This window comes from Anas platyrhynchos, chromosome 2 (genome assembly GCF_047663525.1).
Source record: "Anas platyrhynchos isolate ZD024472 breed Pekin duck chromosome 2, IASCAAS_PekinDuck_T2T, whole genome shotgun sequence".
Lineage (NCBI taxonomy): Eukaryota > Metazoa > Chordata > Aves > Anseriformes > Anatidae > Anas > Anas platyrhynchos.
This window is the reverse complement of record NC_092588.1, coordinates 126,188,913-126,212,931: the sequence shown is the minus strand read 5'-3', so window position 1 is coordinate 126,212,931 and position 24,019 is coordinate 126,188,913. Positions and strand designations below refer to the sequence as shown.

The 24,019-nt window shown below is 36.6% G+C and overlaps 1 protein-coding gene across 10 annotated transcripts in view; it reads right to left on the bottom strand.

Annotated features, from left to right (window-relative positions):
* HYCC1 (hyccin PI4KA lipid kinase complex subunit 1) overlaps positions 1 to 24,019 on the bottom strand; it is a 42,538-nt gene that overhangs the window by 5,710 nt on the left and 12,809 nt on the right. For 8 of the 10 annotated variants that reach the window (XM_027450929.3, XM_027450930.3, XM_027450927.3 and 5 more), the window contains exons 2-10: positions 18,088 to 18,167; positions 15,538 to 15,639; positions 11,583 to 11,762; positions 9,912 to 9,992; positions 9,384 to 9,499; positions 8,965 to 9,060; positions 6,910 to 7,026; positions 6,028 to 6,115; positions 5,405 to 5,564 (exon numbers count right to left, since the gene is read on the bottom strand). In XM_027450929.3, coding sequence (XP_027306730.1) covers positions 5,405 to 5,564; positions 6,028 to 6,115; positions 6,910 to 7,026; positions 8,965 to 9,060; positions 9,384 to 9,499; positions 9,912 to 9,992; positions 11,583 to 11,762; positions 15,538 to 15,639; positions 18,088 to 18,138 — 991 coding nt within the window. In that variant the 5' untranslated portion in view covers positions 18,139 to 18,167. Of the gene's footprint in view, positions 1 to 5,404; positions 5,565 to 6,027; positions 6,116 to 6,909; positions 7,027 to 8,964; positions 9,061 to 9,383; positions 9,500 to 9,911; positions 9,993 to 11,582; positions 11,763 to 15,537; positions 15,640 to 18,087; positions 18,168 to 22,545; positions 22,570 to 22,848; positions 23,101 to 24,019 lie in introns of those variants that run through there. The other 2 variants (XM_005020519.6, XM_072033549.1) reach the window with 2 other exon arrangements.

Here is a 24,019-nt window from a genome sequence, read left to right as displayed (position 1 = left end):
TAAGAAAAAAAAAACACACAGAAGATGGCTGAAACAAAACATGAAACAAAAAAACAACAGGAACAGATGACTAAAGCATTATGAATTAAAGCAGATGTTCACATGTCAAAGTCTTGTTAATCTGCAATATTAGTGAGTATGGAATTTTATTTCTAAATTCTGGCTTCAATCTTCTGACTATCATCCTGCACCCACATACTGGGAAACCCCACACGCAGTATTCCAAAACTGAAATTTATTTTAACTGGAAGGGATCTTCCCCCGGCCCCCACACTGAGGACTCCTGCACAGGCACTGTACTTCCAGGCACAGTGCGCTGCAGAGCTTGGATCCGTGCTGTTGTGCTGTCTGCATTCACCACAGAAAGGAAATAAATCTCAGAGGCAGAAGGGTATTCTGGCAGGGATAGACATCGCTGTCCCCCCGTGGAAGAGCTATTGTTATGATTCTTCCTAATTAACTAGTCAACTATTAAGAACAGTATCCATCCAACAAGTGGTACTATGCAGTGGAAATGGCGTTAATAATTGCTGCTACTAGCCACTACTTTCCTGATAGTAGGCATGAAACACGAGTTAAATGTTGTGTTACTCCCTTTAAGAGCACTTTTTGCAAACGTCTTCTGTTGTCAGTAACAAGGCCAGAACTGCAACTGGGCACCATGAACTGCAGCAGTACTCCTACCACCAAATACAGCACTTTTTCTAAAAACACATGAGCAGAAAGTTAGTGAGAAGACCAGCATTCTCATTGGCCTTACTGGACTCACTGCACACGGGTGAGGCAGCTGTGCCTCTCCTGCAGCAATCTTCAAACCCCTTCCTCCCCCCCCGTCAGTGCCACTACAGGCACCTTATTTCACAGCACCACCTCTTCCCAGGATCCACAGATCTCCACACACACGAGCCAGAGACTTCACTGGCAGCTGGGAAACCAGGCAGAGGAGAGGGCAGAACAGAGCTCGCTGTCAGCCCCTTCTCCACCAAGGGCAGAAAAGCACTGATTAGCAGCACCCAGCTCCAAAGAAAGGAGATTCAGAGTGCATGAAGTCCTGGGCTCAGCACAGACTGGAGGAACAGAGGAAGAATTTATTTCATGGATTTTGTGGTAATAGTGATATTTAATTATTGTTTAGTGGCTTATTATTGCATTTCTAAATGCAATATCCTGTTGTGTATCAGCACTTTATCCATCATTGCTGGATTCACACAGCTGAGTAACCACGATAAAAATTAGGAAAAAAAAACTTTTACTCAAATAAAAAAATAAACATAATTATTCTAAGTTCTATTAACTACTTTTAATGAAAGGTAATATACCTTTCTGAGCTTAACATTGAACTACAGGAGGAAATCAATGAAAAGAGGACGTGAGGTATATCAACTTCTATTATCGCTGTCTCCCACAATATCTACAAGCCCTTTGGAAGGAATAAGGTTCCACAATCCAGGTCCCTTGTAGTAGCACCCCATCCTTATATCTTAAAATTTTTAAGAACACCTAGAACAAACCTTCAGCTTCGTAGTATTTGGTTTTGAAGATAATACTGCTTCAAGCTGGACAACTCTGTGGGTCTATCCTTTGAGAAAGAGATATTAATACCCAGTGCACAAGGCAATGTAGCAAAAGAGAAAAAGAAACGGCTGAATTTTGTACAGATTAAATAATTATGCCAGTTTGAAAGGCAATATAAATATGCTGTAGCGTTTGAAGAAAAATACATTTGGAGTTGTTTCTGAATGCTAGACCTAGTACAACCAACTTTGATAAATGCATTTCATGATTACCAGCTGATAAGGACTAACTTAAAAGATTTCAATCATAGTCTACCTTATTATTACAATTGTCTCCATCAGATTGCACAAACAAACTGCCCATTTGAATTGTAATTCAGTTTTAACGACCAGAAGCTCAAGCTGCATTTCCTGCACAACGTCAGCATTTTGAATTATTATCAAGCGTATAACTCCAAATTAACATACATTCCAGATCTCCCCCTCCCCCCCCCAAAAAAAAAAAAAAAGTAGGAAAATTCTCTCCACAGAGATTCAGTGACTCAGTGTTTCTTTGTACACTACCTGAAAGTCAATTCTAGTGTTTATTGTCTAGTCAATATCTTTGTTTTTGTTATACATCTTACTAGCATCTGCTCAGTGATTCTTACTTAGTCTGTTACATCAGGGTATTTGTCTTACCTGCACAGAAGTTTTTTCCCCCAACAGCCCTTTTATGGTTTGACGTATTTTACATTACCAAGGAAAGCGTTGCTGGTGTTTGCTTAATTTTTTTGCCCTAGCTTCCACAAACAACCGCTCATTTAAGTGTTTGTGTACCTTATGAACTCTATGATTTTTCTGTTTTTCCTCTACATTTGAATAGAAACATAAATGCCACTCAGGATTTGCTTTTTAAAACACAAATACTAATGCATGAAAAAGTAATGCTAGATCAAGTCCTCTTTTTCAAGCTTTACAAATTTAGGGGCAATCCAATTCCATAGGATTAAGTAATTTGTTGTTAAGGGATGGCTAATATCAATGAAGTCTATAAATCCTATTAATTTGTGAGCAGACATATCCATTTTGCAAATTACCTTTACATTTAGTACCTCTGTCAGAAGTCCAAATTGGCAATACTAGCTTGATTCAAAAAAACATTAAGTTGACCTGTTTGCAAAACAGACTTCAATCTAGAGTTCTAACACAGGCTAGCAAGAACTAGTGCCTTAAATTTTTGGTATTACATTGATTTTTTTTATAGTTTTTAAAAAAATATGTGCTTCTCAACTGGAAATATGATCAGGTGTGTTTTGTTTTGTTTTGTTTTATGTATTTATTTTACTTTACACAAAAAAGACAATGATTGAAAATTACTGCTCTCACTCCTCCAAAGGATGTTTTGCTTTATAAGGTCTTGTCCACATAATGTGCAAGATCATACCATATCTAGCTGTATCGTCCATTGTATAATTCATTTCATATTGAAGCACAAAAATTAAATCCCTGAATATATTTTTCCTTGTCACTGTGGAAGAGAGAATAGTGGTCAAGAGGTACAAGGTTTGTTATCCTATAACTAACAACTCCAGTACTCATTTTAATTCAAGCACCCATCTGTAAGGATAAGCATCATCATTCTTTAGGCCCACCCTAAGGATCTGTTCCACATCTTTCTCTTATCAAGGGTTGGGAAGCACTGAATTTTATTAGGAATTTTGAAATCCAGAGAATATTTATTCTGACTTTAAAAGACTTCTTTTCCAGTTATACGCAATTTATTTTTCAGCATTTTGTAATGAAATTTTTGACTAGGCTAACTGAAGTACTACATGCTTGGAATGTATGCCACTTAAATCAAAATAATTGGTAAGTCAAAAATACTGTACGTTCATCTTTTGCCTTTAAACTAGTCTAATGTTTACGCAGCCTTCAAATTCATAGCTATTGCTAAATTTGCTACACGTTTTTGTCCCCGCCCGCTATCAGTATAACTGATTTTCTTCTTCTTCATCAAATCCTGTACCACTGAGACAAACTTAAAGTTTTTCTGATAACCCAAATAAAATGTTGACAAGTGCTTGTTATTTAGATCCTCCAATCCTTATCCCTAAATATTGACTTGCTTCAGTCATATTAGCTAGATTATCACTGTTTATCTCAAATCGTCCTGCTTTATATGAAAGCTCCACAAAACACTGCATTTCCCCCACATTTCTATGAATCCTACTGTTATTTCTCTTTCATCTGTTATCTGCTGCAGTGCACACTCGTCCCACCCACAAGTTCTTGAACTTCACCCAAGTATCACCCCTGTAAGAAGGCAGTATTTTTAAAAGCTTCCAGATTCTTGTAGTTGCTGAAAAAAATAGATTTACATCAGGATGGTTCCAGAGCAAGTTGTGTAGTGGTTTTTGTATTTCATTGTTTCTGTAAATGCAGGAGCAAGGGAATGTTTATTTTAATACACTTTCAATTCCTTTGATTGAGCAAACACTCAACATCCCTGATCTGTGTTCCCATCCACTTTCTACAAACATCAGAACCACTCAAAAATAATAGCTAGCGAAACTGCCAAGCTTCAGAGGGCATATCTGAGTTTAAAAGCTAAGCTATCAGTTTTCTGAGTCCTGGTCAATATTCCCTTCTTAAAAAATGTAAGCCTGAATAAAGGAAAACAAACAGTAAAGGCTAAAATGTTCCTTAGCAATCTTCAGATTTCAGTAATGACTTGCTATGAGTGTAGTCCAGGGAAAGACACTACTGCTTTACTCCTTAGTTTTACCTGACAGTTTTAAACAGTTTATAAATTAAATACTTTTATTTCCTTTAAATGAAAAGAACTTCAATATTTTAACTTCCTTTAAATTCCTTCTTCCCCTCCAAAAGGTTACACTATTGGTAACACTAATACCAACAGCTCAGAAAGCTCTGTCACTATTTTAAAGTCGTCTTCTACCAGTATATTTATAAATAATTTCCAACACTTACCTGAAATACTCCTAGGTTCTTTTATGACACAGAACTCTGCAATATTTTTCTAACTGAACTGCCTAACTACTACAGAAGTTCATACAGTACATATTATACAGAATTCACTCTGATACTGCTTCAAAATCTTTATTGAACCTATTAAAAAGGCATTATCTACACTCACTCCCTTAGCTTTTCATCATTATTACAAGCACAGCACAGGAAGCAATCTGAAATTTTGCTCGCTGGTCCAGCAGCTCTTCTCTCAGCTGAAACTGGTAGAAGAAGTGGAATATAATGTTTGTCCTTTGGCAGTATACTCAGCACCATTTTTTTCTACTTCTTAGCACAGAAATGTGCATCACTTTGGGGAAGCCCTTATACTATTTTGTCCAAAAAAATAGTAATTTATCCCTCTACCCTTAAATCTCATTTTTATTTAAATAATGTAAGACATGAGTTTTTGTGGCTTTGCTTCAGGTGTTACACACTACCCCTTCAGAAAAGAACAGCCTCTTTAAATAATCAAAAACTTTATACAGCAGCCCTTAAAAAAAAAAAAAAGTTGTTTGTTTGAAAAAAATAGGATTGGGGAAAGAGAGAATATACTTTCTGAACTGCAGTAAGACCATTTACCAGTTTAAAAATGTCCTAAATATGCCACTTCCTTAGCAGCAGCAGCAGAACAGCACCAAAGTTCAACCATGACATGTTTCACGTAGTACACAGCCAATCTTAGCATTGCTCCAGACCCACTTTAAAAATGTGATTAAGTTTGTTCCTAGGAAGAATCTCATTTTAAAAGGAACGAACGTATAGCATCAGCTCACTGAAGACATCTTAATTAATAACGAAGATTCGCAAAGACAACATTCTAAATACTACTTTAAACAGGTGTAAAAAGTTAAGAATTCATTGTAAAATGTGTTTCTTACCATGCCTTTTCCATCTATGCCCTCGGATAGACATACTAGTCACAGCATTTCTTGATATCCTGGATGAAGTAGGTGTAATTTCAACCTGAATGCACCTTGTGCCTTCTTTACTAGATTTCATGGCACCCTGAGGCAGTGAAGCTTTTATTGCATTAGCAACCTAGAGCGAGGAAATATGCAGATAAGTTCTTAACATGAAGATCAACATTTTAGAGAAGACTTCTATCACATGGTTCTTATTACTCCATGTAGATCACCGTGTACAATTCCAGTTTAAGGTCAATTAAGTATGCTAGCATTTTGCACAGGTTTTAAGAATGCTGGTTGCAATTACCTCTTAGAATTATTTTATATTTAACACTTGTCACTATTTAAAACAAAGTCTCCAATTTAAAGATGTGGCTATTACTTAACATGAACCTCAGAGTACTTCTGCACTATCATTAAGCTTTCAAGACTTGGAAGTGTTCTACTGTAAATAGCTTATTCACTAGGGAAGATGATAAAATAACCAAGCGCAGCCACATAGACCACATGAGATTTAGGTTCCTGGCACAACATTCACTGGAAGGACTTATTAGGCTAATAATTCTACTCTAAAAATGTTGAAATATGTTACCTACCAGTAGAGGTTCTGGATACAGTTCTAGCTGTGCTCTATACAAAATGTCATCCATAGCTTTACGAGCCAGATCCCATTCTCCATTATAACTGCAAAGGTAAATATATTCAGAATAATAAGCATCTGTATCAATGGATGAACCTTCTTGATCATGACCTTCAAGAACATAGTATTCCTTGAAGGTTCAATTTAGAGGAATTAACTGTGTTTATTAATTGTGGAATTAATTAACTGTGGAATTAATTGTGCTTATTACCAGCAAGTCTGCTACTTAGAGAAATTGTTCTGAATTATTACATATGGAGACACTAGTTTTATTTCCATTAACCACCCTGAGCAGTTTAGAAGTGACATAACTAGTTATTGATCAGCCAGTCATGAAATATTTTGAAATTCAAACAGGATGGTTTTAATATTGCTCCATGTTTTTTGATTACTTCTGTGTTACTAGCCTCTGATTATTTCAATTAATACGAGAGCTTTATGCATCAACATGACTACCAAAAAGGTGGACAGCATTCAGCATTTCAGAGAAAGAATGGTAGAAGACTTTTTTGCTTAACTAGATTGATGTCAGAAGTAAGCATGTAGAAATTTGGACAGCAGACAAAATTTGGAAAAAGGTTTTTGGGCATTTTTTCACATCACCAGTTATAACTCCCAAGTGCTAGTCCAGTCCTCTTTCCCCATTATTACACACGTACTATCGTTTAACTAGTTGGTGAACTAGTTCTGCTCCTGAAGACTTCATTGTTACATCTACCCATTAGAAAATAAAATATTTCAAAGGTAGCTTGCCTAAGTGAATGTACAACTTAAGCTGTTATTTATTTTGTACACATATTAAAAAAAAAAAAAAAAGCAAACAAACAAGAACACTTACAAGGCATAATAAATCCCTGTTAGCATTTGCACCATGAATTCAGATGAAACTGGAATCCTGCAGTTTACTCCCTTGTACTTTCTCACTTGTTGGCGAGGATATCCACAGACACAAATTCTAAGGAAATCATGCATTGTCATTAGTAGATAATGTAGAATACCTTTGTATAGAACACTACCAAGTCAAGTGTTTAGTATATTTTTTAACTGCAAAAGACCTCAGAAAAGTGATCATCATCAACAGTGTTCTGAAGCAGACTTTCTTATTATGGAAGAAGGGTATGCCCTCTACTGGCAGAGTGCAAATCCTTCAAAGCAGAGATACCCTAGACAATGTTACATTTATACCACAGCTGAACATGGGAAAAAACAGCCATTAGAAGTCATTCTCAATTCAAAGCATTTACTGCAGAACAGAAAAAATAAACTAACAGTATTTAAAGAAATAGAGCAGCATAGAAACTATTACTATAAAAGACAGAAGCAAGTGTAATTCTATAAAATATCAAAGTTACACGCAGATTTTTCAAGCAGAGACCAGAAGCATCACGCTCATGAAACCCATCTAAAATCCAGTAGAAGTCAGCATTTGAATTAGTCACAGATCAGATCCAAATTCCACATCAGATTCTGTAGACAAAAGATTTTGAAAAACAAAGATATGGGGTGGTTAAATATTCAATTTATTGACTGCTACTGGACTTCTCGAACTGCCTTTAATGACATTCATCAGTATTTTCTTCTTCATAGCACAGATTGACAGGTTTATTCTTAGAAACCTTCAATTCTTCAGCTTCAATACAGATTTAAGACCATGAGCTAGTTACTGAAATTAATTAGGTTGAATAACCCACCCCAAAAAATCCCATCCATTCTCTTCCTCTTTATCCCCCAGTAGAGGTTACTATTATACAAGATGGGCAACACTTTAGTTCCAGATATTCCATAACTTCTATCAATGGTTTGGCTCAGAGATAATTTATCATATTTAACTGAAGTAATAAACATATCAGTATTGTCTAAAGCCTGGAGGATGGAGGCAGGGAAAAATTAGCATCCAGTTTAAAGTAAAGCTAGCTTACATAAAAAACATCTAAACAGGTCGTTTTTATGCCAGTAATATATATAATTATGCATTTATCAGATGCTACAGCATAGTGATAAGTCAAGTACTTAGGGGGGAAAACTCACTCACTGTGAACTCACAGTAGCAACGTAATCAGTTAATGATGACAATGATACAGAAAAGACCCTCTCAATACAGCCATTTCTTTAATGCCAGTATTGACCAGTTTCAAAAAGCCCTACTCTGTCCCGAGTTACTTCCTGTAAAAAGGCTAGAATGAAATCAGCAGAACTGCTTCACTGTATGTCTCAGTAAGATAATCTTCTTATGAAGACAGACTTAGTTGATTTCTGCATTTCTCTTGGGTTCTCTGGGTTAACATCAGTATTCTAATTTCCTTAATACAACGTCCACTTTGGAAATTCTAGAGAGAGAAATGTTCAATACCAGCACTTCCTCTTTGAATAAAGAAAGAGGAAAAATGGACACCAATAAAAGCTGAGGTTTTATTTTGTTTTTGAAGTAACAACAGATTTTGGAAATACCCCCAACATCTGTAAGAATGAGCATATTTCTAGTTTCAAGATCTACTATAACTCCAAAGAAGTTTCAGTTTGCACTACAGCTAAATATACTTAGTAAGCATGTAATGCAAAGTTTACCAAGATTTTAGAAGGCCCTTCTTATTTTACTTAGTTAAAACACTTACAACTACTTTAATTAAAAAGAATGTCCTTGATTTGACTTCTTTCTCCATTTTACAGCACTGCATGTAAACCAGGTCATTGCTTCTCCCATCTCAACCCATAGTTAGATAAGAGTAACTTAAACACAAGTAATGCAGCAATAAAAAAAAAAAAAAAAAAAAGTCAAGTTTACAAGCAACTTTTGGGATCCTGAAGAATTTTTTTTTTTAGAATTCGAACTGGTTGCATTTCAAGTTGGCATTGCCATTTCAATTATAATTAAATTAAAGCCTACAGAAATTACCTTGAACAAATTTGACACAATGACTGAAGAGAAACTGCAGGCATGTAGCTTAAGGCAGCATTGTAGCAGAGCAGAAGGAAAGTTAACACTTCAAACCTGGAGTTTACAAGAAACAGAGAGTATGTTACCACTTTCACTTTGAAAAAAATAAAACAGGTTTGCACAGAAATTTGCAAGAGTTATTTGAACAAACTCAATGTAATTCAATAAAATCATTGACCAATGATTATCTTGGGTCTGCAAGTTTTTCCTCTTCATGTGGAAAAACTCCTAGTCTTTCTGCATCTATATTTACATTTAAAAAAAACAAACACACAAAAAAAAAAAACACAGCACACACCTCTATAACTTCTGAATATATGAAAAAACCTTAAGATTCATTACTGATTCTCTAGCAAAATCCTATTATACAATTTTACCTGTTCTGTGCTGTTAACATCTCCCTCTGAGGATGAGGTCCACTGTATACAACCCTGGATAAACCATGCTGGGATAAAGCTCCTTCAGTAAGAGCCATGGAGCCAATGCTGGAAGGCTAAAAGAAAAAAGATCATTCAAAATACATCCACCTGAAGCCTCGCTACAATGCAAGAAAAAACAGACAACAGGACACCATCACCATATTTGTACATAAATTCCAACTGGCTTAAGATTATCCGTCTGCCTAGCTGTCTTAGATTTAAGAAATCATTTTTTAATAGATAAGGTACAAGATTTCAGAACAGGTAAAAATATATTTGGAGCATGCATACTATGGAGTTATGACTACTAAAACTTGAAAAGGTCTCAGAGGCCAGTTAGTAGTAATCAGAAGACCAAAAAATACGTTACTACGTCATGCTAGGTCAAGTGTTAAAGATCATTTTCATTTTTATTCTTAAACAGGCACCAAAAATCATACTGCTTTTCACAATCAGTGACAAGTTTGTGTTATAGGTGTTACTTACTTCATGATATACTGAAGGTTTGGATAAAGACGGAATCGTGAAACTCAGCACTTTGCTATGTCCCTCTTTGTCGACTATCTCCTGAAAAAGTCAGAAGACACCAGTGGTTATACTGTACTACAGAAACCAGACATTCAAAAATGTTAAGTGCTGAAGCGGGGTGAGTGGACAAAGAAAACAACATGAATGGTTATAAGAACAGAGAGTGGATACTATAACAATTCAAGTTACAAGCTAGAAGTCATCTCTTTATTTACTTTCTATCACAGAACATTTGTCTTGCTTCTGAATACTATTCAAATGACTTATCAAAGGGCATGTGCTATGATAGGCCACCTTAAAAACTTAATCTGGAAAGCTCAGTAAGTTTAAAGCATGGTGGGTTTTTTTGTTTGTTTGTTTGCTGTTTTTTTGTTGGTTGGTTTTTTTTTTTGGTTGGTTGGTTGGTTGGTTGCTTCGTTTGTTTGCTTTGGGGGGGGGGACGGATGTTTAATTACACACTATTTCCTAGTTGTGAAGGTTAACACTCAATTATGTTTGGAAAACTACTTGCCCATCAAATGACTCTACAAGTCCTTTTGGAAATACACTTCTAAAAGGATTGCAGCCTCATATGGCTTGACATAGTAGCAGACATCAAAATATTTGCAAAAGCTCAACCTTGACACTTATTTACAAAGATAGTTAAAATATGCCACCTAGGAAAACAGAAATTTGGATGCAAAAATCTTTGAGAAGATACCACTATGGCAGTATCTTGGAAGGTGTGTTGCAAACTTCTCACTCCTGTTAATTAGCATAAGACTAATGGGTAATGCAAAAAAAAAAAAAGGTGCCCACACATTACAGAAGAGCACCGAAGTACTCTCAGTCAAAACCTTCAGAAATAACTTCTGAAGCAGATCTGGCCAAAACCACACAATAAAATTTTTGTTTTGTTTTGTTGTTGTTTTTATCATAGAAACAAATTTCACATATCCAAAGGTAGAAATTAGAGAGGAGCTTCAGTAAAATCTCTAACACAGACCAAATTCATTTTGCCCTTAACAACTAATGTACGGTGCTCTTAAAGGTTCCCCCATAAATTTGTTTTTCATTGGACTATTTTAACATCAAACAGTAACTCTTCATGGAGAATACAAAAAAAGATGTCAAGGTTATTACAGAAATGAAAGATGACCTTTATGTTCTCAGAACTGAACAAACTGTTCAACAATCAAGTCCTAAGAATTTGTTGAAAGTGACTTTTTTGTAATCTCTATTCAAGACAGTTAGAATACCACAGAAAACATGTGCAACCACTTCAAAAACAGTGCTTCTAAAAGCTCTCAAGCAGAACATAAACTTTAATCACTGTACCAAGAATTAATGAAAACAAAGTAAATAAATAACAAGGAATCCTTTGGCTCCTTCAGCCATTAGAGTTCATCACACTTTCCAAAAAACACAAAAAGAGCAGAAATAAATATTCACCAAGATAAAGGAATCTAAGTTCACGTTGGTGATTTCAGACTAGGACATCAATTCGAAGAGACAAATTTGAAATAATCACTTATTTTCAGTTCTGAAACAAAACTGTTTCTTATTCCCCACTAAGTACTCCGTAGTATCCCCCCCCCAAAAAAGCACATTAATATTTTTAGGCCTGAAAAAATATGTGCAAATACAAACCAAGTTGTAAACTCCTAGGAGAAGGGCCTCTATGCATCCACTGCTCTGCAGATCTCTGCTGGCTGAGACAGCAAGGTAGCACCACATCAGTTCTGGTAGAAACTGCAGCGTGAATCGCAGCAATTGTTCTTCACCACTGCGGTAGAACTCGAAGAGCTGATGGCAGACTGGCTCCAGAAGCTGAAGTAATAATTAGGTTACAATTGTTAATAAGTAAAACATCATAGAAACCGCAAATTCATGTGGAAAGAAACTGATCGGTCCTTTGGTCAAAACTCTAAGGTGATAAATGTTAGGCTGTAGCTATCAGTGAGTGACCAGAGCAGAAGGTGCCCAAGTCACTTTGTCACTTTGCACACTTTCTGTCTCTGACACTTTCGGATACAGAAGTAGAGTCTTCCATCCCCTCAGAAGTAGTAGTTCCAACAACTCCTTTCTTTCATTTTTAGCCCACTTCCTCTAGCCTCACAGCCATAAACAGAGGGTACTCATTATCACTGCATCTCATACCATAACCTCAATACAGATGATATACATGAAGAGTACCTGAACAAAACACCTTGCTATTCTAGAGCTCTCACAGTGTACACACAAAATGCTGAAAGATTTTACTCTGCAAGTGAGAAAAGCTGCAAGACATTCATGCATAAAGTATTGCAACATCCTAGTACGCTGCACTTTCAGTCTTTCCACTCTCGTTAAACTCTTCCAGAAACTTCAGTGTATAGGTTTGGAAGAGAACTAGGAAGCCTCAAGAGTAATTTTTTCTTTTTCCTTTTTTTTTTTTTTTTTTTTTTAAAAAAAAACAAGATTGGTTAAGCTTCCAGAAATTGAAGTAATAGATTGAACTGGAAGTAGTACACTGAGCAAGAACAGTTAAATATTTGAAGTAATTAAGTGATCAGCTTATGCTGCTTTTCCAAATGTAATGCTCATTCTTCTGCTATGACCTACCTCTGCTAGAGAACAAAATATAGTGTGAACCATGCGTCCCTGTATGGAGGTTACACTTTGGTCATGACAGTAAGAGATTTCCTAAATCAACTGGTAAACACTGTCTACACTAGCAGGCACTTTTAAAGGCTAGCTGAACTGGATACTGAAACTTCAAACAAGCAAAAAAAGTCAAAAGCACGATCTCAGAAATTCTTTTTGACTGCAAACACAGCAAATTGCATATAAAAATTTTGAACTGTTAGAGGATTTCTTCCTTACATTCCTCAAAACGTCACTAAAAATGGGTCAGGAAGAGAGGGGGCAAAAAAGGATGTTTAGTTAAATATTCTAAGTCATGCATTTGCAAATAACAAATAGGAGGACATTGTCATCTGAGGTACTACTCTTAGAAAAAGAATCATGATAGTCAGTGGATTTGCATTAAAAAACTTTACAAAATGAAATCTGAGATTCCTGCTATTTAGAATTCATTTCATCAACTGCAGCTCTAGTATATAAAAAAAGCATTACAAGAAATGTGACATTCTCCAATTGCAAATCTCTAAGACAGGATTCAAATGCAACATACCTAAAGGATTAGTTTTGCTGCCTTGGTTCCTCACCTCCAAGATTTAACATCTTAATGGTTCATCTACATGACTCCCAGAAATAGACTCAGTTTATTTTAAAGCCAGGAATGTTAAAGACAGTAATAAATTGAAATGTGTGACTCAACAAAGTCCCCAAAAGTTTCAACCTGAATATTATGGAATCCAAACCAAAGAGTATTTTATAGACTGCACTGAGAAAAAGATACTGTAATAATCAGAGTTACCACTGCACTTCAGTTCAGAAAGCAAAGTATTATGCAATACCTTAATGAAAATCCTTAAGAACTGGGATAAAAATATGTACTTTATTGCTAGTAACATGCATATAATGTTTTGCATTTGATTTATTAATTTCCTTCAAAAAATTTTGAAAACTTACAGAGAAGACAAAAAAGCATATCAAGCTAAACTACCAGTTAGTTTTCAAAGCAGACTATCAAAGATACTTCTAGAAAACCTTATCAGCGAAAGCGTTTTACATCTTCAGCTTACATATTTCACACAATTTGCATGCTTCTTTTAATGAAATACCAGTTCAGAATGATGTGCTTGAACTTTAGAAGGCACAAAAATAGCTATGACAGGTATCCATGTTCACATCATTATCTCAGTTGAGACAGCTTTATATCAGCACTTTTAAATGCGTAATCAGTACAAAAACAGATTTTCCTCCTTAAAATGCCACCACATGCTAAAACCTAATATCAAAACACACTGATGAGTTGTTGCTGCTTCAAGATAATGTTTTATACTAAACCAGTTCTAAAGGGTATGAAAACTAGACTGATTTTTTTCTCGTGCTGGAACAGAAGAATGTTCAAGCAATTTTATCCTTCCTTCTTCAGTGCTGCAACCAGACACGTTGGCCACTTCAAACATTTTCTATTTCCTGATGCAAAGACCTGAATGTCTATTATCAGCAGCAATAGTGCTTTAGGTACAAGGCAAAAAAATCCAGAATTTGTGAATAAACCTCTTCAGAAAGAGAAAAAAGAATTGCCATTGGACTTTTGAGTATCTGCTCAATTAAGAGTCCTTTAAACTTTAACATCTACTGAAGACTCTCCTTTTATTGAATTACAATTTCCCCTACTAATAAAGCCGTTATTAACTTTCCATAAAGTGCCAGGTAGCTGGAGAATTGTACAAATAAAGATTTTAGGAGTGTTCTCTCAAGTCAGAACATGTACATGTCAGCACTGGCTTTCCATTTCAAGTTTCACTACCAGGAAAATCTTCAATACCTTGCCCCTGGAATTATCCCAACAATCTTTTTGAGCAGAATTTTCACAACCTTGGCGACCCTGCTGCATGCATACAATGGCAAACCTGGTGATAGCCAGTAGTAGTAATAAATCAAAGAACACGTGAAAAGTATCAATAGGGAGACTCATCAGATTAAGTTGCATGTTAATACACACTTTGAAGACCAGGCAAGCTTGACTCAGTATTTGGAATGACTCAGAATGCCCTCCTGAGCAGCAAAGAAAAGTCAAGTGAGATGTTTTCTCTGTTGTACAACCTGGATTTCTCAATCAGCATACTCTCTAAAAATGTACCTATACCAGGAAGTCTCTTACCCTCTGCCCACTATTGGCATCATCTCAAACTTTGGAGAGGTGCATTATGCTGGGTCTTTACAGAACAGGAATTAAGGACTCGGTGCAGTTTAAAAAAAAGTATACAAAAAGTATGTTGGGTAGTAGGAAGTGAGACAATACAATTACCAGGATACAGCTAGCACCAGCTCATTATGTTCTGATCTCACCTAAACACTGCAAAATAAGTGCAGGCACAGTATATGAACCATTCCTTACACAGATACAGAGCAAACCTGCCCCTTTCCACCCCAAAATTTTTTAGGAATTGGCAGATTGTTGTTTTAAATGCTTGTAAATATATGTATTTATACAGTGGACGTACATTTGCCGAAGTGATGGCAAAAAAGCTGTAAGACACAAGCAATTACATAAAAGGAATGCAAACCTATCTAACATTGGTCTCTTGGCTTATAAAAGACAAGCTTCTGATAGCTTGATAGCTATAGATTCACACTCAAGTTATTTTGAAATGCAAAAATAATTCAGTCAGTCTCAAACATCTTTTCAATTCCTAAATTTATTTCTCAGTTCTATACACAGGTCCTGAACACCCTGAGTATGATCCACAAGCTTAGTTATGATCAGCAGCTTGCAAAACTTAGGAATTGTTTCCATGGTATTATGTCATTGCTAAGAACATGTCTCAATAACATTAAAAGGAAAACATTTTGATGAAGACTCTTCATGAAGTTCACATAGTTAGAACTAACTATTTCACATAGTCAGAACAGAGTTAACCAGCATGCAATATTTACTCTGCTGGCATTCTGTGAAAAACTTTGTGTGTGCAAGACCTGATATACTCACTTCACTCTGTGGCTCCTGAATTACTTTGTAAAGAGATGAAATCAGAGCAGTCTTGTCTTTCAAGTTTGTCGCATAGCTGGATATGGATGCTTCTGGCAGGGTCTGCAAAAAAAAAGTATATTATAACTACTAGAAAAAAGCAATTTTTATCATTAAAATGTAACAGCTATTTCAACAATTTTCCATTACAAGTTACTATTCATCAGAGTTTACAGGAAACTAGAATTTGTTTCATAAGGAAACCCGAACAATAGAAAACATCATTTTTTCATGACAGCAGAGTTGCCAGAAGACACTACATTTTTTCATTTTGCAGACAGTTTCATTGAGAAACTAATGACATCAGAATGGAAATAGATAAATAGATAAAAAATGAGTTTCAGAAGTGCAATCTCATTGAAAATACATAATATACTGATGAAGCCAGGAAAAAAAAATCACAATTCACTTCCCACTCTTTTTGCTAGTGTCAGTGACAACACATACCCACTATGAAATTTAAATACTGGGAAACTTTGCAGTTTGCAGACCCACTCTTTATGACAGTACACAGACAGTGAATTAATATCACAGGATATATTACTACCTGAAAAAAACACAAATTCAGATTGGCAAGAATAGCTCTTCTTTAACATAAGCAGGATTTCTGGTAGCAGAGATTCAAAGTCTAATCTCTTTAACAACTCTTTGGAAGCTGTACATTTAAACTTACTATTCATAGTTCTTACTTAACTGCAGTCTTTCAGAGGAGACTGTACTCCGTTACGCAGATAGGAAAACAAGAAGTGATTCCTAGAGTATGTAAGCAGACCAGGAAAAAATAAAATCTATGGTAAAGTCCCTGTCCATACTCACATCAACCAGACCACAACGCAGGTCTCATCCCAAACACTACAAATATCAAAAGGAGAAACAAAGAATGGAACAGAAGGCCAGTATCAAAGTTTGGAAAGAAATCCAGCAGGCTACCAGAATTTTCACAAATGACAACTAACAGAATTTCTGGGGTTTAGGTTTTTTATGCATAACTTTCAATTCTGTTGTATAAAAACTTTCAGTTATTCAGTAACAAGATCATTGAACAGAATGCTGAGGACTCACGAGACATTTCAACAGTAGCTTGACACAACCAAAAAGTTACTGAGATAAACACTAAGAGAGAAATAAGGTTGGTCTATAATCTACATGGATCCATAACAAAGGTACATTTTCCCCTACAGCTACACAACATACTTAGTGTCTTCAGTATCAGTATCTTACAGATATACACATAGCACTTGAATCTTCCAGTCAACATGTTTCAAGAACACAGTTTGACCATGACCACAAGGGTTTAGGTATGCTAAGGTTACAATCTTAATCTTTTATTTTTATCAATGAAGTTTTCAAAGGTATTCAATCAATGTTAAACTTTCTGGGTGTTTGCAGGACAGTGTCCTAACATTAAGGCTGAGAGTACAACTTAATAAAACAGAGCTGTATGGCTCATTCTCTTTTAAAGGTTGGGGCCATTAACTGTGCCCCCCAAAAATTTACCACGTTTCAAGACAGAAAATAGTGAATTCAGAAGGGTGTCAGAGAGATGGTGTTTTAATTTGCAACATTTCTTCAAACCACATAAGCAACATTTACATGCTGATATCAAGTTTCTTCCTAAGTAACAGAAGATTGTGGCTTCATAACAACAGAAAATAAAGCAGCTCTGGCTTCCTTGGAGCCAGCTTATCTATCTGCTTTTGCAGTTACCAGATAGTGGCCCAATCAAGTTATGCATGAGGAAGTAGTAAAACAATAGTTCCTTTCTTCAAAGTTGTCTTTATTGTTGCTAGAGCAAAAACTCTATAAATAATCAACAATGAAATAAATAAATAAATAAACAAAACACTCATGTACCCAACTGTTTTTCCCATGGCAAAGGTAGGCAGAGATGACCGGTGATGCCTGCTCTCTGCTTTGAGATATTCTCTTCCATAGATTTTGCCCCACTTAGAGCCAGACCTGATCTAACATACTGACAGTGCGACAGCAGAGGAATGCAACCTGCACGGAATAGACCTGGATATCTGATCGTAAATGAGTTCTTTGAATGGAAAAAAAATATAGTGATCAAAACTACAGGATGCACCAGTAGTGCAGCAAGTTCAACAAATGAACAGCAACTATCACACTATTGAATCTGTAATGATAAAACTTTAAGAATGCACTCCAGATCCAATGGGTGTTAATTACTCCATACAGTCCATAAAAAGGTAAACCACGCAGGAAAAAAATTGAAACACTGAGATTTGGGGTACAACTTTATAGCTTGTAGTTCTTAATTTTTTGCCACAGCTCACAATTATTTTCACTGCTCTGTATCAGGAAGTATGTCATCCCAAAAAGGACAAGGGAAAAAAAATAACTTTCCAACAGACGTTTGTATACATCAGATTACCTCAGCAAAATCCAAGGTCAGTGGGTGTCTTTATTTTCTGCAGCAATCAGGCACTGCTGCATACTGCTCCGGCAGCAGTTCAAATACTAGTGGCTAAATATCTTACAGTTTATTACCTTGAACTCCGATAACCACTCCTCCACAATCCCAGTATCCACAGCTAACATCTTCCAGCATCCGTTCCAAAACCTTCAGCCTGAAAGAGCAAACAGTTTGTAAAAAACCATGCAGTTGCTGCATTAAACAGATGATGAAAATTAAGTTCCTGGGAATATTTAAAGCATCTTACCATGCTTTTACTCATTAACATTTCACATGCTGACATTATTTTGAACTTTCATTCTACCTCACTTGCGCAAGCTGCTGGAAGCATTAAGCATGGGAGCCTTCGCATACAGCAGTTTAATAAATTCCAAATATGTATTGCGTGGGAAGCTCAGTAAGTCAAAGATTTGCAGAACTGGCATTTTGAAAACAGAAAAATATTACCTTCTCATTTCTATTTATTTTTCAGCTTACAGAATTCAAGAGAAAACTGTACAAACTCACTGAAGAGAAACGACTATTTAGGTTTTTCCTTGACAACTGCTATTCCTAACCTGGAAAAGGACACTGAAAGACTGATGGAGAACTTTCAATCCTCCCCCTCACCACAGCTGCAAGACAATGAGTCTGCAGCCTCAGCATGTAGCCTGAGATGGACTCCCCTCCCTAACTTCCCACACGGGCTCAGACAGAGCAAGATCAGTGGTACTGAGACAAACACAAAAGATGCAGAACGGCCTTGGAAACTCACTTTTGATTTCCCTGAAGCTTTTAGGAAACATTTTAAAACAGCTGTTCTTTGAAATGGCTTATTCTGAAACTAAGAGCAACATACCACCAAGATACAAAACTGTTAAAGTTAAGAGCGTGCGGTGGAGTATATCCCAGACATGTGAAAACTGTCCTACATTAACTTACAACTTTGTGGTCATGGATTTCACACAACAACAAATACTCATCTGATGAAATAATTAACACTTACTTGAAATGTTTGGTCATGATACACGTTATCAAGCTTCCCTTCGCTAGTTTAAAAATAGTCACAAAGTTCTGCTACCCAAGTATGGGCTTCTTTGAGAAATGACAAACAGGGAAAAGAGGGAAGTGAAGAATTGCCTCATATAACACAGATGCAAATTTTTGCTCTGAAATCCAGATTGCAGTGGAATTTTAGAAAGCCTAAATAAAAGGAGAAGAACCAGGCATGATAATGGTGAGAGCTCACTGTAAGCCTTCCAAAGCAAGGGAAAAAATTAGTTAAGAGAGGCTTTACTTAAAGAGAAAGCTACTGAAATCTTCCAAGGTATAGTAAGTACATGGTTTGCAGCAGTAACTACACAGATCTGCACTGCAAAAGCGACGAAACTGGACAGGCTATCTGGCAACTTCTTGCATCGTGTTCATAAAAAATAATGGCATAAGCAGGCAGAGATTTTCCTTTTAAGAGAAAATAGGCTTCAAGTTCTCCCAAGACTTAAGGCAAGTTCTCATGTCCACTTGTTACAAAGGCAAAGGAGTTCAGGAGGGCTGGCAGTTTGTTCAAGAAAGAATCGTGAAAAACAAGCCCAGATTATGCCAAAGGAAAAGGAAAGGGCAGGGAAGGGGAGGGGATCAGATGATCAGCCTAATCATGAGTTGAAGTCAGAAGCTCGTAATGATCTGAAATTCAATAAAGAGGCACACTGAAAACCAGATCCATTTTAAATTACTGCAAAATACAAAATAGCTATGGTCTATATGGACATGCATTAGAAAGGTCAAAACAGATACATGAAAACACTAAGAACACACGATTCTTGTGTCCCCTTGCTCAGAGGGAAAACTTTTCTGTAAGAAAATATACCAAAGGCTTGTTTCTGGTTTTGGAATTGGTCAGGTTTTATTTGGTTTTGTTTTTAAATGACGACTGAAAAAAAGTCCATTGCAGTTAGATTACTGACATGGCTAGCATAATTAAAGAATAAGAACTCACAGCATTACTGAGAAAGAATTTAGCCTGTTAAATAAATTATCTGATCAGATGAAAACTAAAATCCTTGGGAAACCAGCTACTGAATTCTCCTCTTGCAGCTCCAGAAAGATATGGAAGACTGCAAAAAGTAGAAGGACAGTGCTTTCCAGTAATGAAAGTGGAACAAGGGCTAAGGAAGTATAAAACACACAGGATTAGATTTAATTTCTGGAGAAAACAGCAGTGGTAGCTGTAAAAACCTAGCAGCAGCAGCAGCAGGTCCATTAAAATGCCACTCCTGGCAGGTGGAGGGTTGCAGCACTTCCATTAGAAGGACCAGCTTAGATGATCTCTAAAGGTAAATTAATGAAGATACAGATTAGCAACCTCTAGATGAATTAGCTTTTGTGTCAAACCCTGATGTGAAAGGGAGGCTTTCAAACAACTCTGTGTGCTAACAAACACAAAGGCAGATCCTTCTGCAAATACTAAAGCAACAAATTCATCATTCTCTACAAAATCACAAGATCTGCTAGCCCTACTTTCATTCCTATGAATGTGGACAAAGGCTTCTGCAATGTCTTATGCTTCAGTAGGATTGACAACAGCAACCCTTACTGAGCCCCCTTAATAGCATAAATGCTTGTTCATATTGACTCCTGTATCGAGGAACCCTGGATACTTCAGTTCACAGCTGACACCAAATTCGTCAAACACTTGCATTATTTTTTTTTTACCTATTTCTGAAAATAACACTTGATAAATCAATAGATTAAAGACTTCCAGAGAACACAGGATTTATTTGACTACTGAAACAATACAAACATCCTTGGCTGGCACTATCCTTTGGACCAAGAACAATACTTCAAGACTTAACGACTGTATTTGATGGCAATTCTTTTTTTTGGCACATGAGACAGTGCTGAAGTATGAATATTGAAATGAAAAGCTGAATTAAAAGAAAAAGGAAACATTTTTGCTGATGGGGTCTTTGATTTTTTCAGTCATGAAAACATCCCGTTGAGATTTAAGGCAGTCGTGATCCACAAGAGACGCAGACTGCTCTTATTTTACCTTTATACATTACAAGAAAAACCATACACCCTTCTCAATACCTGGTTTAAACTTAAGCACATCCACAGCAATACACATGCAAGTGTCATAAGTAAAAAACCTGATTCTGAAGACATAGATTATGATCATCTGTAAGACTTTTCTCTGCATATAAGAAGCTTCATTTCCACCCATCAGGCATGGGGGGCAGGGGTTCTTAGAACAGGCAGATAACCTAATGTTTTGCTCAGGATTGCCGCATTTTTTGCTGGATAGATCATGCTGCACTGCAACAATGTATGCACAGATTTGGCAAACCCTTCTTGAGACTGTTCTAAAAGAAGTATCAACAAATTTCTGTTAACAATGCATTTTTTTTTCCAAAGTTTACAAAAAGAAATCAACCCTAAAACTGATTTTTTTAAAAAAGACACTACAAAGTGGGCCAAAATAGGGGCTAAGTTATTGCATCTGTTAACCTTTTGTGCACCAAATTCCAAGAGGATTTAGAAAAATGTATCCCTTAAATACAGCTCTAGTTGAGTAGATTCAACTGCAGCACAGAGGCCACTGTAAAGCATGAGATGCCCCAGTCACTGACGAATTAAAACAACAAAAGTAGATATAGGAAATACATGCTACTTAAAAAAAAATGTAAAATTATATTGAGAACGATCTTTACAAATACCAAAGCTGTAATGAAAATTCAAACAATACAGCAAGCACTACACAGCATTCCCCCCCCCCAAACATCTTGCTTTAAGGACCATCAGCTTGTAATTCCCTTTGAACAGACCGGCTTTTTCCTTGGCCTTCTCCTTTAAGTCCTTGTAAAGAGTTCAGATCTACAGACTTTGAGAATTTCTTTAAAAATTAAGAGTAATAAAATAGCTTTTGTCCATATAACCCCCACAAAAACAAAACATTGACTAAAACTGATCAGCAGCTTTCAATGTCCCCATGCTCCTCACTCCAAAAGCCTTACAGGCAGAGCCATTTGGACATCCTCATGGAAGATCGTTGCAGGAAGGAGAGAGAAGTCGCAAAGATACAAATGATCCCGCAAAATTATTTGTGATGGATTTCAGTCAGGCTGTCATCCATCTGCTGAACTTAACGGTAGACACATATAACGTGTCTATGTCATATTAATGTTAGACATATTCTTAGCTTACACCATGCGTGAGGCAAAGCAACTTCAGGCAACTCTCACTGCATGTCTTACTATGTTTTCACATTTATCACATGACAAAAACATGCGTAGGCACTGCAGCCCAGCTAGTGCACAGCAAATTTATCTGTACATTTTAGCCTGTAAGTTAGAAGCACTTTGGAGTATTTTCCTCACGTGGATTAGCAGCAAGAAATAGGATTCATACTACATAATAATCAACAAACAAGCTTCCCTAGTGGAACATCTATTTAAAGTAAGCATACATGAAATCATACAGCCCTTGCTAATCTCTAACATCAGAACCCAAAGGAACTCGAGCCCTAATATCAACAAGAAAAGAATCTAACTTACATTCCACTCAGTCCGCAATCCATTTTGATACGGCTTGAGGTAGGACTTTTCTGGATCTGTTCCCAAGTAATAAGCAGACTCTGAGAGCTGTAAATTGATCGTGCTCCATTCTAATGCCATAATAAAACTCTCCACATATCGGAGATGGCATTTTTTGCTTTGCTTCAGAATGAATAGTACCTCTGGAATAAGATACCAAGCAAGTTTGCCTGACAAAAGCAGAGAGTTTTTTCAGAGACTTCTACAAAGTGGCTGCAGAGACAATCCTTTTTTCATTATAGCACAAGCACACCAGGAACTTACCAAGCTTTTAATAGAGGCAGGGAGAAAAAGTTGCTACACACCAAGTTGGTGGAGAACAAGCCAAGACGAATGAAGCTATATTCTCTGGCAAACCTACTGATGGGTTCAGCTACTTCAATGGCTTTCATTTTCCATGTCACTCAAGACTTTTTTAATCTTCTAGTATCAAACGATGGCCTTGAGTCAAGGCACAGACAACACATGCACAGGCTGTTCTTAAAGAAAATTCTCACAATAGGTGGCTTTCCTATTCTTTAAAGCTACCCAGCCTTGGTAGAATTTATCCACAGGATGTGTGTATCTGAATGAACTCTGGATTAAGTACAAGGAGGTTGGACTTGGACAAAGAATGAACTCTTGAGTTCTGCAGAACTGACCTTCTGGAGTCACTGCACTAGGCATTTGCTAGTGGAAAAAACAAAACCAGGAGCCAAAAACTGCTCAAGTCCCATCCTCTGGGAACTGCTGGAAGAAGAGGAAAAGCATATATTGTGCCCTTACTTAATATGAAAAGCATCTGTTTGGAAGTTTGTGCTATTTGCTAAGAAATAACCTTTTCTTCGTCTTCAGCTAAACAGATCTAAGAGCGGAACAAGATTTTTAAGAACCAACAGCCAAATTTGGTTCCTAATTCCCTGAAGAGGAACAAAGTAAACTTTTGAGCATTCTGTTATGATGCACCAGGTCTGTAAGAGTCCAAGTCCCTGGTCCTTATGGTTTTGTATTCTACGGCAGTTCCATTTTCAGAAGTAGGGAACAGCTAATTAGGACTCAACCTTTATTTTTCCCCCCTCCTTTTAAACCCTTTGAAGTGGTACAATTAGCATTGGAAACTTTTTAAATCAGCTCTGTATCTCACATCAAGTTCACTTAAGGACCACAGTCTATGCTTAAAATTCATGCTGCTGAACCCTTTTCTCTCCCAACTCTTTTCAGAGACAAAGGCAAACCTTGGTAGGCCTCAGAAGAGGAAACGTAACTTGGGCAAGTGTGTTCTTGACTAAGTTGTCAACGAAGTGAATGTATTTTCCTGATGTTAATGCACAGCTTATTCTACTGATACAGTGCTTTATTCACTTATTATGGAATTTCAAATATTGTCAAGCTATCCTGTTCAAACAGATACCTGTTGTTGCAGTAATAGATAGCAAATTAAAGTCTGTCAAGAAAA